General features: G+C 35.2%; 1 protein-coding gene across 1 annotated transcript; it reads left to right on the top strand.

The window, feature by feature from the left end:
• Nucleotides 1–6,451: 6,451 nt before the first annotated feature.
• On the top strand, nt 6,452–14,923 carry LOC110805453 (transcriptional regulator STERILE APETALA). Its single transcript, XM_022011060.2, has 2 exons — nt 6,452–7,040; nt 13,509–14,923. Exons 1-2 carry the CDS (start codon nt 6,729–6,731, stop codon nt 14,661–14,663), a joined length of 1,467 nt encoding a protein of 488 aa, XP_021866752.1. The 5' UTR covers nt 6,452–6,728; the 3' UTR covers nt 14,664–14,923.
• The last annotated feature ends 1,577 nt before the right edge of the window (nt 14,924–16,500 follow it).

Raw genomic sequence — 16,500 nt, 5'->3', positions numbered from 1 at the left:
TATATAGTTTTTTTTGGTGAAATCACACCTTAATGTAAATTTTTTTGCGAGAAAGGATCTAAGGGAAGTTTCCGTCATTGACTGACTTTTTCGGCCATTAACTTGCACGTGAGCAGCACGTGTGGCACAAAGTAATTAATTAGGAGATCGATAATTGTTATGATTTTGGGGGTTCATCTAATCGACCAATCCTAATCCGCCGTATATTTTTGTATGAGTCTTATTAACGACACTAAGAAGATCATTGACGAAGGCAAATAACGGTAAATTGGTTTGTGGATGCTTGTGCTGCTATGCGCTAGTTTATCGGAGCTGACAATGAAGGGGAGAGGTGCGTGCTAGTGCTACACACCCTGCACTGGCCTGTATGTGCTTGTGTAGTTTAAACATTTGTTGGTGCTCATGTTAGTAAATTATTTTAACTGAGAGAGATAAAAAAGCACAAAATTGGTTACGTTCTAAAGAGAAATTCCAAGTTAATCGGCAGTATAATTTTATCTGTTGACTGTATATTAGTAGTTTTTTTTTTTTGGTTCTACTAGGAGGAGTTTCCACCGCCTTCGGCGAGGTAATCTCGCGTGGGAGTTTGCATGGGTACCTCGACGGGCAGAGGCCCTTAACCACTCATACCAACCTCAATTGGTGTATATTAGTAGTTCTTGATTGTATATTAATTGGTGTTGATTGTTTAGTATTAGTCGTTGACGGTTATAGGATTATGACATCATTAACTTATATTTATTATTTCTTCTCCAAGAAGTTTGTTAGAAGGTAGTTAGTTTGTTAGTCAAGTTGTTAGAATAGTTAATGACTCACCGTGTATATAAACACTAGCTCCTCTTATTTTTCATTCGATTGATTCTGTTTTGATCAATGAGAATGAGTTCTCCTCTCTCTTGAATCCATTTCTATCTCTCAAATTCTATATGGTATAAGAGCTTAATCTCAAGCTCGAGATTTAGGTTTAGGTTATCTTAAAATTCTGATTTCATACATTGAAAGTGTATGCATCTGTGACGGTTTTGCTGCGAAATTTCTTGCGATTGCGAAGTTTCTTGCGCAGAATTCTTGATTCATTTGTTAGCTGTGATTGAATTGATCGTCAAAGAAGTTGATTGCAATGACTTCTGGAGATTCAGACAGTAATCATCAACAGAGCTTTCAGCAGACTAATGGAGATAATGGAGGTACTTTTGATCCCTATTTTATAGCAAATTCTGATAATCCGACTTCTTCATTAGTATCTGTGGTATTCAATGGTGTGAATTTCATGCGTTAGAGTAGAAATGTTAAAAGAGCACTAATAGCTAAGAATAAAGAAGGTTTTATTAGTGGAGAAATTCAGAAACCTGATGTGAATCATAAGGATTATCTTAAATGGAAACGTGCTGATTTCATGGTGGTTAGCTGGATTCTGAGCTCTATGAACACTGATTTAGCTGATGATTTTGGATATATTGACAATGCTGGAGAGTTGTGGAAAGAATTGAATGAGAGATTTGGTCAGTCTAATGGTCCTCTGATATATCAGCTTAAAAAGGAGATTGATAATGTGAATCAAGAAAATATGACTATAGTCACATATTATGGAAAATTAAAGAAACTCTGGGATGAAATGCAAAGTTTAAGGGCTTTTCCTACCTGTGTGTGTGGTGCTATGAATAGTTGCAGTTGCTTGTTCATGAAAAAGGTAGCTGAGTTCGAAGAAGAAGACAAAATGATGAAGTTTCTTCTTGGATTGAATGGAGGCTTTGAAGGGACTGTTACAAATGTTTTGTCCATGGATCCATTGCCTAGTATTAACAGAGTATTTTCTATAACTCAACAAATTGAAAAACAAAAGGAGGTTAACATTGCTGCTACTGAAAGCAGTGCCATGAACAGCAGTGCAATGGTTGCTCAGACTCATAAGGGAGGTCAATTTCAGAAATTCAATACTGGTCAAGTGAAGAAAGATTGGAAAGATCTGAAAAAGGAGAAAATGTACAAAACATGCTCTCATTGCAAGGGCAAAGGGCATACTGTTGATCAGTGTTTTAAACTCATAGGTTATCCTGATTGGTATAACTCTATCAAGGCTTCAAAGAATTCACAAAATGGTGGAAACAGGCTGGCTGCTAATGTTCATTCTGCAGATATGGGAGATAATCCTCTTGATGATACAATGGTTGATGCTGGAAATATCAGTAATGAGATGCTGAACACTATATGTCAGGAAGTCATGAAGGTGATGAAAGGCAAACAATCACAGAATAGTGAAGCCAGTGGTATTGCCTGCTCATTTGCCAACTATGCAGGTATAATAACTCATTCTTTTAACTGTAATGTGAACAAATTGGATGATGAATGCTTGTGGATTGTAGATTCTGGAGCTTGTGATCACATGACTTATGATGCTGATTTGTTAATCAATAAAAGAAAATTGAACAAATCAATCAAAGTAGGATTGCCTGATGGAACTCAGATGAATGTCAGTATTATAGGGGATGTGATTCTTAGTGATAAATTGATCCTGACTAATGTGTTTCTAGTACATGGCTTTAGGCATAATCTGCTATCTGTTGGTAGGTTGATTGAGCAAACTGGTGTTCATGTTGTTTTTACTGGTGATGGATATTCTTTCCAGGACCCCTGTAGTTCCAAATTGATTGGTGCTGGAAAGAGAGACAAAGGTCTCTACTATTTTGTCAAAGACACAGACTGCAGGATATCTCAAGATGGGCATAGTACAAGATCTGTTAGCACTGAAGTAAACTGTAATGCAGTAGCTGATGTATCTGATGTTGTTGCTGATGTAAATACAATCAGATTACCAAATAAAACTGCTACTAGTATAAAACAATCCCAGTTGGATCATGCCAATCAGTTAGGTCTTTTACATGCTAGGTTAGGTCATCCTTCCTTGTCAAAGATGAAGCATGTGAATGCTGAATTTTGTAAAGGTCTTACAGAGTACAATTGTGATGTATGTTTCAATGCCAAACAACATAAGTTTCCTTTTGCATACAATGATTGTAGAGCATCTGAATGTTTTGAATTGATTCATGTGGATCTATGGGGAGCTTACAAAGTTAAAAGCTTAGATGGTGCTTCTTATTTTTTAACTGTGTTGGATGATCACAGTAGAGTAACTTGGACTTATCTTCTTCATAATAAAATGCAAGTCACAAAGGTGCTTTATGAATTCTTTGTCATGGTTGAAACTCAGTTTGACAAGAGAGTTAAGAGGATTAGATCTGACAATGGTACAGAGATTGTAAAAGACAGTTGCAAATCATTATTTGCACAGAAAGGAATATTGCATGAAAAGAGTGCTCCATATGTCCCTCAGCAGAATGGTAGGGTTGAAAGAAAGCATAGGAGTTTGCTTGAAATGGCTAGAGCCTTAAGATTTCATTCTGGTCTTCCTAAGAAATTCTGGGGGGAATGTGTGTTGACTGCTACAAGTTTGATCAATAAGCTTCCTTCAAAGGTGTTGAACTGGAAAACTCCATTTGAAATAATGTTTCTTTCTCAACCTCTATTTGAAAGACTAAGAGTATTTGGATCTCTTTGCTTTGCCTATAACACAAATGTTCATAGAGATAAGTTTGATTCCAAAACTAGGAGGTGTGTCTTCATTGGGTATCCTGCTGGATATAAGGCATTCAAATTGTATGACCTTGATACTCATAGTGTTTTTGTTTCAAGGGATGTTGTTTTCTTTGAAACTGTTTTCGCATACAAATTTTCTTCTTCTGTCAAAAGCTTACCATCTGTATCTCCACCAATAAGTTTTGGTACTGAAATTTCTGAACAAAACACTACTGATTCTATTTCTTCTTCTCCTTCTGATTCACATTATCATATTTCTCACAATTCTCTTTCTCCTACTCTTCAATGCTCAAATTCCATAAACACTAATCCCATAAATAATCCATCTTCTCCTTTAATTACTTCAAATTCTCCTTCTATACACACTTCTCAATCTATACCTGTGTTTGATTTGACAACTGCTCCCACTGAACCTGTCATCAGAAAATCCACTAGGACAATTAAACCACCTTCTGTTCTGAAGGACTTTGTTGGAAGTGATGTCCCTCACAGGGCTGTTGAATCACCTTCTACCACTGAGTCTGCTTCCTTTTCTGTTGATTCTTTAGTCAATGACATGGAATTTGATGACAGTTGGCTGATAGCCATGGCTCTTACTAATTATGATACATGGGAATCTTTAGCCTTTTCAGTGTTTCCTACATCTAATGATCCAAAGCATTATCACCAAGCTAAGCATGACAGCAACTGGATTGATGCTATGAACAAAGAACTTTGCTCTTGAGAATAATGATACATGGGAGCTCACAGTTTTACCTAAAGATAAGAAGGCTATTGGTTCAAAATGGGTGTACAGAACCAAATTGAATCCTGATCATTCAATAGAAAGACATAAAGCAAGGCTGGTTGCAATTGGGTATCAACAAGTTGAAGGCAAAGATTTTACTCAAACTTTTTCACCTGTTGCAAAGCTGGCTACTGTCAGAATAGTAATTGCTTTGGCTGCCATGAGAGGTTGGCAACTGTTTCAACTAGATGTAAACAATGCATTTCTGCATGGTTACATTGATGAAGAGGTTTACATGAAACCTCCTCCTGGTTATGAAAAGGCAAAACCAGATGAAGTTTGCAAGCTCAAAAGATCCATATATGGATTAAGGCAGGCTTCTAGACAATGGAACAAAGAGTTAAGTAAGTTCCTGATTAGCTTGAATTTTCAGCAATCAAAGCAAGATTATTCTTTGTTCACAAGAACTCAGAAGTCTGAATTTACAGTTGTTTTAGTTTATGTTGACGACATACTGGTCACTGGAACTTCTGTAAGCCAGATTGAAGAACTCAAGGGTTTATTGGATACTGCTTTCACCATTAAAGATCTTGGTCAGCTTTCTTATTTCCTGTGTATAGAAGTTCATAGAAACACTGATGGTATTTTCCTTTCTCAAAGAAAATACATCAAAGATATCTTAACTGATGCTGGCATGGAAGATTGTGTAGCTGCTCCTGCTCCTTTGTCTTGTGGTTTGAAGTTATCCACTGATACTGGTGAGTTGCTTGATGAACCTGACACTTACAGGAGACTTGTTGGTCGTTTGCTGTATCTAGGTATTACAAGGCCTGATTTGTCTTACAGTGTGCAACATTTAAGCCAATTTGTTCACTCTCCTAGAGTTCCTCATTTAAGAGCAGCTCTACATGTGCTTAAATATTTGAAGGGAACTATTGATGAAGGTATCTGGTATTCTGCTCAATCTAAAGCACAGTTATCTGCTTATAGTGATGCTGATTGGAGCTCTTGCCAATTCAGTAGCAGATCACTCAGTGCTTGTGCTGTTTTCCTAGGCAGCAATCTGATTTCTTGGAAAACCAAAAAGCAACGCAGTGTTAGCAAGTCATCAGCTGAAGCAGAATACAGGAGTATGTCTGCTACTGCCAGTGAGCTTGTTTGGATACAAGGTGTTCTAGAGGATCTGCAGGTAGCTATTCATTTACCTGTTCCATTGTATTGTGACAATACATCTGCTGAACATCTAGCTAAGAACCCAATGTTCCATGACAAAACTAAACATCTCAAGCGAGATATGCACTATGTTCGTGAGCTAGTGGACACTGGTTTCATACAAACAGAACATGTCTCTAGCCTAAATCAACTTGCTGATGTCCTTACTAAACCCTTGCCTTCTTCTCAGCATAAGGTTCTTTCTGCCAAGCTTGGCCTTACTTCTAAGGTCCAGCTTGAAGGGGGAGTATAGGATTATGACATCATTAACTTATATTTATTATATCTTCTCCAAGAAGTTTGTTAGAAGGTAGTTAGTTTGTTAGTCAAGTTGTTAGAATAGTTGCTGACTCACCGTGTATATAAACACTAGCTCCTCTTATTTTTCATTCGATTGATTCTGTTTTGATCAATGAGAATGAGTTATCCTCTCTCTTGAATCCATTTCTATCTCTCAAATTCTATAACGGTATATCCTATGAGTGATTATGCATTACTAAAAATTTAATATTGTTCATTGTAAGTGATTAACTGTATTTTTATTGTTGTTGATGGCATATTAATGGATGTTTATTGTATATTGCTAGTCGTTGACTATTACAAGGCTGTTTATGTATTCCAAAAATTTAATGTTGACTGTATATAGGCCCACATCAAATAGCACGTGACTGTAGTTAGGTCCACTTTTAATGGCATTTTCGTAATAAAATATTTATTTATTTAGAAAAGTGCCATTTAATTGAGACAATTTTCCCAATCAACGAGATTAACTCGGAAAAGCTCCGTTTCAAATAGTCCAACTAGAAGAAGCAAAGCCAAAGAGCAAAGAGCAAAGAGCAAAGAGCAAAGATTAGGAGAGTAGAAGGTTTAACGTGGCGAATAACACGTGATAACATTGGTAAATTCACAAGGTCTCATCACACCATCACCCCTCTTTCCCACAGTCTCCTTCTGAACAAAAAAGAAACTTTTTACATGCTCTTTCTTCCCTCGATCATTTCAATAAAAAATAAAAATAAAAATAAAAATAAAAAAATAATAAAATAATAACACCTTTTGTCCTTTTATGTACCTGAAAAACTAATTTCAAGTACTCCTTCACTACCTTTCCTACTATATTTAGGGGTCCCTCATCATATTTCTGCTTCTCCTTCTCATTATTCTTCTCTTCTTTTTTAGTTGTCTGATCATAAAAATGTCATCACCACCTCCATCTGGTGTTGGTGGTGAGTCTTCGTCCTCCAGACAAAGATCAAGGAATGGAAATGGGAGTGAGAGTGGTGCGAGTCGAAGCCGTCGTCGACAACGACGGCGGCCTCCAACTCCATCTCCAACACCACCACCATTACCGGTAGAAGAGGCGTCAACTTCAACTTATACTTACGACATTAATGGTGGTGTTTGGCCGGAACCCTTTGTGGAATCCCTTGCTCTTCAGCTTGCTGTTGACACTACTTCTTCTCATGGCCGCCTTGCTATTGCTCCTTCTCTTGCCATTCTTTTCCAGGTTGGTTTCGCCCTTTTTTATTTCTTTTAATTTTATTATATTATACCATTCTTATTGTTATCGTAAAAGTATTTGACGCTATTTTGTGACTTGTGTTTCGTGTAAAAGAAAAAACAACGATATCATTTGAGATTTGTTAAATTATTTCCTATAAATATTTTCATAGGAGTAATGTATTGATATCTTTTTTTACTAATCTACAATGAAATATTAATGGCCAAAAAGATTTGAGTTAGGATGTGTAAATTGCAAGAGTATAGCATCAAAAACCCTGAGGTATATTTATATAATTTATAATTTATTTAAAAGTCAAGTCAAAGGGATGCGTCCAAAAGGTCTAAGAAAATCGAGAAAATAAAAAGTGAACCTCTTGTCGTAATTATTCATGTCAAGTGTGATTAGACAGTTAAGGAGCAGAAGTTTTGTTTTTTTGCAAAATGTATACTCCCTCCGGTATTGAAAAATGTGTACTCTTTCCGTTTTTAAATACCCCTATCCTTATTTATTTAAGGGATACACTTGGTCGGACACGGGTATTAAGAAGAAGAATTGAATTAAATAAAATAATAAAGCAAATGGGGTTGGTTAGATATTTTAATAAGTAAATAAGTGGCGACCATGACATTTTGGGGCGTGTGAGGTGGGGTGAGTTTCTGAAATTATTTGTTTAATAGGATGGTGGGTCATGGGGTAAATTAGATATATTATTTAATTAGATGGTGGGGTTGATACGTTACTAAAAATGACAAATGTATCTCTTAAATAAATGCGACCGAAAAGGGCAAATGTATCTCTTAAATAAATGCAGAGGGAGTAATGGTTATAATTTACCATTCGAAATAATGATTATACTTTACCGTTTTGAAATAATGGTTTTACTTTAATTTTTCACGTTGCCAAATGTAGATATTTGAATATTAATATGATTAAAGACGAATCAAACAAGATATCGCATGATTAATTTTTCCTTATGTAGTTAAATTAAAATTTGTAAATAATGTCAAAAGTGAGATTATGTCTATTAATATGAAACGGAGGGAGTACTCCGTAATAGCTTGGCTAAACTTGAAGCTAGGAGTACATGATTTGTCATGAGCAAATCTCAATTAATTGTTAAGAATAAGGATGTTGACCTTAATTCTTCTATTATATGATTGATTTGTAGGGTATAATTTGTTTTACGTCATGAGATTAAAGGGACTTCATGCACCCAGTGGCGGTGCCAGGAATTTCCCGTTAAGGGTTCGGAGTTTTCAACGATTGATCGGATTTTTTTTTTTTAAAACCTCCCTAAACTACTGAGAATATTTTTTTTAAAAAAATAGAACAATAACTAAAAAAAAATAGAAGACAATTAAATAATAACTATAAAAAATAGAAAAACTATGAACAATAACTGAAATAGTAATTCATGGAGTGCAAAGGAAAATAAAGAACAATAGCTGTAAACAAAAAGAAAAAGAAAAAGAAAAGAAAGTGTGGTTTGTTTAGTTCGATCTCGCGTCTAGAGGATGATAGTTAGGGAAGTAAACCACTGCGGCAACCCTCTTCAGCCTTACTTTTTATGCAAGCAATTATATATATCGGTTTAGTTTATTTATTTTCCAGATTCACAAAGACCAGTAGGGGTTCAGTTGAACCCACTGAACCTCTACTGGCACCGCCACTGCATGCACCATTTCAGATAATTTTGTATATAATTTAAAATAAAAAGGAAAAGTGAGGTTCAATCGGGTCATTGGTCTACCCGCGTATCTAAAATAACTCAGTCGGGCACAACTTCCCTTTATAACTAGATCCTGTAATTCCTGTCGTTGGATATTTCTATATTTGGTAGTATTAGAAAAATAAGAAAAGGCAGGGGATATAATTGTAAGACCGGTCACAGGAAATGGAAGCATTCTTTTTATTTTGTTGTAGAAAGAAAATGGAGTATATAAATTGACTTTTTGAATATTCCAAAATTAAACAGTTACAGTGGTACCGATTTTGGGTCTGACTTTAGGCTTCTTCATGTAAAATGCACTGAAAATTGCTATTTATATACCCTCACCTTTATACTTGAAACTTCAAAACTGAAAAAAGCTAACCTTATTTTAGGCATATACTGTACATACATACACATTACGGCAAACATTAATTCTTCAACAACATCCCAACAATATTTATATTTGTATGGTTCCGAGGATTCAAGATCGCACTGGGCAGAAAACTATTCTCTCCGTTTCTTTTTGTTTGTAACGTTTGAACTTTTATACGTTTATTAACGTATAATAAAAATTCTTTTTCTTTTATATTAAAAAAATAAATCCAAGTAAAACCTCAATCCACTAATTATTACAACAACCAATAAGATTATTTTATTTATCAAAATGAACTAATTATGGAAAAGCACAAAGATTGCTAAATTAACATACTTGGAAAATTGTAAAGAAATTTAATGAGTTGAAAAAATTGGATCAATTAAACTTAAAAGTTGACACAAAAAATGATAGTATAATAACTTTATAAAAGGAAAATTGTGAAACATCCTAAAAGGAATACGTAACAAACAAAAAAAACTGATGGAGTAGTTAGTTTGCAGAAAAGTGGAAATTTGGGGTTGATATCCAAGGTGTTTATGGGTGGGTTGTTTGAGAAAGGGGGCATGTAAATAATGTAAGCATGTAAGGAACCAGCGGTCAAAAGTGATGGTCAGCTCTCCCAATGTTTCTTTCTACAGAATTTATTTTTGCTCATTCTTGGTAACCTAACTTCTCATAGAATCACTTGTCAAAGAAAAAGAAAAAAAAACTTCTCATTGAATCATAGGTTTTCCTTTCCTCAAATTTAAACTTACAAAGAGTTCCACACTTGTCGGACAAACCAAAAACATTTCATGCTAATTAAGCTTAACAGTGTTTTGGCCACCGATAGTGTTCGGAATCTGAGTGAATGTGCTTTTAACACGGTTGCATGTAGAGCTACATACAACCGAGTGTATTTTTTAATTTGTGATTACAATAAATACTCCGTTGCAAGGATATAATATTAGCATCAAGTTATGGGCGCACTCCGTATGTTATACCTAGTAAGAAATTTTAGCTTAGAGTACGATTGGTATGATCCTATACCCCTAAAAAGATAAAACTTAGAGAAATTGATTATCCGCATAAGCATATACTCCGACTTTGGTATTAACAAAAGAAAATGTCGTAATATATGGCTAATAAAGTTGGATAAACGATGTAAATCTCTAAAATCATGGTGACTAATTAACTTTCTCTCCGACCATCTTGTGTATCCACCTTTGTCGGTTTAACGTGTTTCCACTAAATGAACATGAATAAGTTGAAGCATGATTTAATTAAGTACAGTAAGTTAAACACACCATTTCCACCTCTAGCTGGCTTAGCCAGTCGATTAACAATAAGAAATAGAAATAGAAATAGAAATAGAAAAAGAAAAAGTATGTGATAGAAAATAGAATTTGCACGCGTGAAGGAAGAGACAGTCAAAGGACGGAGTGGATAAGGTGTTGATAGCATGTAGAGTAGGGTTTTAGGTGTATTAAATAAAAAATAAGGGTTATTTATAAGTATGGGGGGTTTTAGATACTTTTGACGAGACCATACCTTTAATTTCTTGGAAATGAAAGACATAGAAAATTAAAAGATCAAAGCCTACTAGATCGTAGCATGTTCGTATCCAACTCCTATAGTGTCCAATCCTATGTTTTGTGTACATCTTCATTCGTCGCAATTTAGGTTTTTTTCTGTTAAATATTTGGGTTTGGACCCACTCCTTTTCAGTCTTGTCGTCCCAACATCTAACTTTTCACACCTCTTTAATTAAGATGAACAATCCCTTATCCCCCCACATAGGGCTAAATCCAGGTTTCTTAATAGGACTAGGTTTTAAATCCAGGTTTCTTAATAGGTTTTAAATCCAGTTTTGTCTTCAATTCTACTGTCAATTTGATTTCGATATGTCATTCACTTCTTCAGGATGATTTTAGATTCACTTCATTTCTTCATCTAATTTTCATCCCTTGTTTTATTAGGTCTGGTCTTTTCTAAAGATAATTTAGGTTTGAATTATTATTTAAGGAGTATTAATTTACGTGTATTTTTAATTTAAAACAAAAAATTGGTGCAAATGAATCACAAGGACGTATACAAATTATAAAAGGGGAAATGAAAATTAGCATATGCTACCTATCATACAATGACCCTCAGCTCTACTTACTACATCAAGACATCATTGGTATTATTACTAATACCTCTATTCTGATTTTGTCCAACTTAATCACCTAATTTGACCAAAATTTGATTATATTTATACAATATTGTACTCCGTATAAGAAAAAACATTATCAAAATTTCTTGCTAGATTGTATTATCAGTCCATTTTCGATGGAGTCAAAGATTCATTTGTTCTTTTACCTCTCTGCAATTGCAGGGGTAAGGCCCGACACCCCCTTTACCCCGTTTCTTACGGGAGCCTCTTTGAGGCAATGGGGTAATTGTAATTATAATGATAATGATTGTATTAACATGTGCTTTTCGAATAATAATTTATCACAATTTTATCATTACAGAATGAAAGATATAGGACAATACTCAAACACCAATAAACATGTTTGATCTAAAATTTGCTAATCTGGCCTGATGTAATCCAGTTATCATCATAAACGCCACCATCACGCTACTCTCTGGTTATGTTTATAGTTTGTTGAATTAGACTGATCTGGACTGGGAACTTTCCTTTTTGAAAATTCTTATGGCCCAAATGATCCTTAGATCAAAAGATCAAATATTAGTTAAGAGTCCAAATGATGTTTTGTTTCAACTAATTTTAACTTATTTCGAAAAAATTAAGTTTAGATAGACTCCTCTAAACTAAAAAAAGTAAGTTTTCCCAGAAATATTTTTCTTCTTCAGTAAAAAGTAAATTTAGATATGTTAATTTTTGTCTTATAGAGAAAGCAATACTTGGAAGCCATGGTGGGTCGGCAATTGACAAAGATGATGGTTGTAGTGATTAACAGTTGTAGACAGAGAGAGAGAGGGGGGTACTTCTCCAAGACAAGTCGTATAATTGTTCCACATCTCCATACATAATTACATACAGATTACAGATTACAGTAATACATTTGATCTATACACTCTGAGACCCTGTCAAAGTCACATCAACACTAGCTAGTCAGAAATGAATAACTCTTTCTCATTTTTTAAAACTATTTTCTCCTGATAAGTCCTACCCTACTGTATGTAGGGTTCTGCACACCCTAGTACTCTTCCTTATGTCTTCAGCCTACTCTCTGCAGCCTATTCTTCCTCTCTCTCCTCCTCCTCCTTATGTCTTCTGAAAATGTACTTTTCACTCTTTTTCTTATTGCTTTTTTTATTGAATAATTTCTGCTACTCCAGCCTCCTCCTCCTATATAAATATGATCCTGATGTTTAAAGTCTCAGGCTTAAACCTGAGCAGTGATTAGGACCCACCTATTACTTTGCTAGCTTTTGTCTCACTAGCTACCTCCTCACTCCTCACTCCTCACTGACTACTCTTATTAATGCTCTTTTTTTTTTTGAGGTTTAATGCTCTTTTTTGGATTACATCCACATAATTATCTTTCCCTATCTTTGACGTTTGACTTTTGTTTTATGGTCTTTCTAGGGATTCTTTAGATCTCACAATAGATCCGATTCACTTGCATTATTATGCAAATTGATTTTGACACTCTTTTTTTTAAGTGGAACGGTGATGTCTTGAACTACTCCGTTTAAGCTAATGTTATTGTAGTTCGACACTACCCCTGAGAAATGAGTTGTCTTAAACCACTTGTTCTTTTCGAAAGACCTGCAAGTTGTTTCGAGTCAAAATGACTCAACTCAAACTTATTAAAAAAAATGAAAATGATAAAGGGTTGCAATTTACTATTATTGAGTCGTGTCACAATGACAACATGACATGATTATGTGTCATGAACATAACTGAAAACTAAAATATTTTACGTATATAACCTTATACATGTTATTTAATTTTCCAATTTATTATAAATATAATAAATATTTATTTCTTTCTTTGTATCGACTTTCTATTTATATACAAGTATTTTCATAGTAAATATTACATTGATAGTAGAATTTAGAATCCAAGACGTAAAATTGCGACAACTAAATGTTTAGTAGAATTTAGAATCCAATTTGGAAAGGGGAGAAGATAGAGAAAAAGAGAACACTAGACCATACTATACATATTTACCCGTTCCTAAAAAATTGTGCTCTATTCACAATTTCACACAGGGTATGGGTTGTGCCAATAATCAATATCGATCGACGATGAGTATGCGTTTGAATGTGATGTGTATAGTTGTATAGTGTAAAGAGGACAATGTCATCGATCGTAATGTAAAGTGTTAAGTGTGGCAATAATTAAAAGTTATGATGGTACTTAATTTTATTAATGGGTGACATTTGATAGGTTTGCACGACATGGAGAGCTGTGTCACGATCTGAGCTTTTATGGCAGAAGCTGGTGCGCATAGTATGGAATAGCACAAATCTCCGACATGATACGTGGCGGGAAGAATTCATTAGTCTCCATCGCACCTGTCGGAACTTTGGAGTTAGTCGTTGCTCTTACTTTGTCCTTGACCATCCTTTAGGTGGCGTGCGAGGAGAGGGTGATGATCCACTCCCTCTTTTATGCCTTCGACTTGTCCTTGCTGATGATCATTTGGCTGTAGGGTTCTCAGATGGATCAGTACGGATGTTTTACCTGCCCTCACGTATCCACCTTTCCACAGTTCATCCTCTCTTACGTGATCGCCTTGGCTTATTCTCCCGTGCAGTATCAGGAATTGTACTTGAACCTCTTATTGACCGTGTTGTGTTTGCTTCTCTTGATGGTGATATTCATGTTGCATCCCCTCTTAGTGGGCCCAGCCTTGCTCGCCGGGCCTACTTAGGGGATGTTGTCAATGATGGAGCCTTAGTTGATTTTAATGGTGGTGGTCGTTTTTGGGTGGGACTCTATGCAGGTGTCCCTGGTAGGGCATTTAGAGTGTGGGATGCAAACTCTGAGGACTTAGTTTTTATGGGTGGATCCCTAACTGATCCAGACTCTGTAATGGGGTGGCACATGCTTACTGAGATTCGACCTACAGAGTTTGTTGGTAGGATTCGAGTTGCACCACAAGGTCTAGCACTTGGACTTACTAGCCTTAGAGCTTTGGTGTTAAACCTAGAGGAGGGAGTCTCAGTCTCAGTGGTGGGGGAGGAAACATCTAGAAGAGGGATCATTGTGGGGTCCATTGATGCTAACAACGAAGCATTCGTAATGGTAGACACTCGTGGGGTGGCAAGTGTACGCCACCTTCGTACACTCCAAGAGGTGTGCCGATTCTCAGTGTCACAACGACAAGCATCCTTAATGGGATTAATTGGTTGCATGAATAACATGTATGTACTAATGTGCAGCGGCGGTACAATCAGGGTATGGGATGCTGATAATGGGGAATACTTGTACAGCTTCAGAGAGTGGCTAGAGGAGCCAACCGCAGTCGCCGCCACCGACCGATATGTGGTGGCTACTTCTAGTCACACAACCATTCACCTGTGGGATTTTGGTGGTTGAATAATTTTTTTGTTCTAACTCCATTTGTCTAACTTGTCATTCTAATCAATGTAAACCCTTGTGTTTTTTTTTAAATTATTATTATTATTATTATTATTATTATTATTATTATTATTATTTATTTTTAGTTTACTGTTTGGATTGGGAGGAGAGATAATATTTGGCTCTCAAAACAGTTGTATATCCCAAAATGGCAAGGACCGTGAGATTGTGATTGTTGTGGTTCAAACTTTCTATTGCAAATGATTCTTCTTTTTTAACTTCTTCGTACTGTACTTCTCTTTCTAATGAGGCCTCTTGGTCCACTACGGGTCCATTGGGCCCAACCCTAAAACAGAAAAAAGAAATTACTGATTTTAAAAAGTGGCAGAAATTAGAAAATTGTATACTCCGTATTTCTTTATGTATACCTAATTACGTGTCTGGAGTACATATTTTATTTTCTCTCTCTAAAATATCACTCTCTCTCCAAATTCTTCTTTCTTTGTCAATAAGTTTTAACGAAAACCTTTTAGGTAATGCACGTTTGATGGTGAAATCAAACAAATACATGAATGGGAACATAATTTTAGCAGAATTTTGTGTAACCTTAATTTAATTACTTTGATTTCAATTAATTTTTTGAAACTGTAACCTAATATTTTGCTTTCAAAGATGAACGGTAAATGGAGAATGACAATGCCGGAATGCATGAAGAGAGTGTTCCTCAAACTACAAAGTATGTATATCTATAAAGTAAGTGGATGGGGTATAAATGTTGGATTATTAAATAATAATCGATAGGTTAGATTATTAACATAAAATCACCGAAACGTCGGATTATTTAAAATAATTTTTCCTTTGTGCTTTGAAATGTTGTTCTTTTTGTCTAAAGTAATGTTCTTTGTGGTTTGAAATGTTGTTCCTTTGGCTTTTTTATTCTAATTATTCCGTTCTTGAAGATGTATATTGATATACGAAGTTTTTTTTTTTTTTAAGTTTCACATAATGTACTATATACTCCGTACATCTCTAGAAAGATGGTGATTCAAGAAAATAAATTATACAAGAAAAAAAGAAATTTGAAAGAAAGTTATACAAAATTATCTAGTAAAAATAATAACATCTTCAACTTTGCAGAAATACAATACTATAATTTAGGATTATAAATATATTACATAATTGAATCCTGGTAGTACTCAAATTTTGCAAAAACTTTTGTGTTCCCCCGATCTACGGTATTTTACTGTACATCCAAATATAAAAGTGAACCGGACCAAAGATATAAGTGACCTTATTCGAGGACTAAAGTTACCTTACTCAAGGATAAATGTGACCCTAGCCATTGAAAGATACGACCCTAACAATAAACAATGAAGTGACCATGATCAAAAGTGATATGCTTGTTACAAGTTATAACTATGACCAATACAACACCAACAATGAAAATATACACCAATACATAAGTGCAATATAGGTAGTAGGCTACGTGGAGCTTGACCCCACACCATGTACAATATTGTACATTGCTCTACCATTTTAGCTAAAAGTCTTGAAAATAAGGTAACTTATAACTACAATAAAGAAAACTTATAACATCAATAAGGGTAACTAAAAGAACAAAACATGTGCGGATAACCTTCCTCTTTTAGACCGCCACACAATAAATTATCGTAGATCGGCCTTTCTGAAAAGTTTGTGCAAATTTTGATTTTAGTATAACTGTATTCCCGCTAGGGGTGTGCACAGGTCCAAATCCTTTCTTTTTATATTTGGAAATTGGAACCCGGATTTTTTTTTCACGTAGACTACAGACTACTCATAGTCAAATGCACAGGGTGCACAATGTGACTGACCA

The sequence above is a fragment of the Spinacia oleracea genome, chromosome 2, assembly GCF_020520425.1.
Source record: "Spinacia oleracea cultivar Varoflay chromosome 2, BTI_SOV_V1, whole genome shotgun sequence".
NCBI lineage: Eukaryota > Viridiplantae > Streptophyta > Magnoliopsida > Caryophyllales > Amaranthaceae > Spinacia > Spinacia oleracea.
Note: the sequence above shows the minus strand (reverse complement) of the source record. Positions and strands in the feature narration are given on the sequence as shown.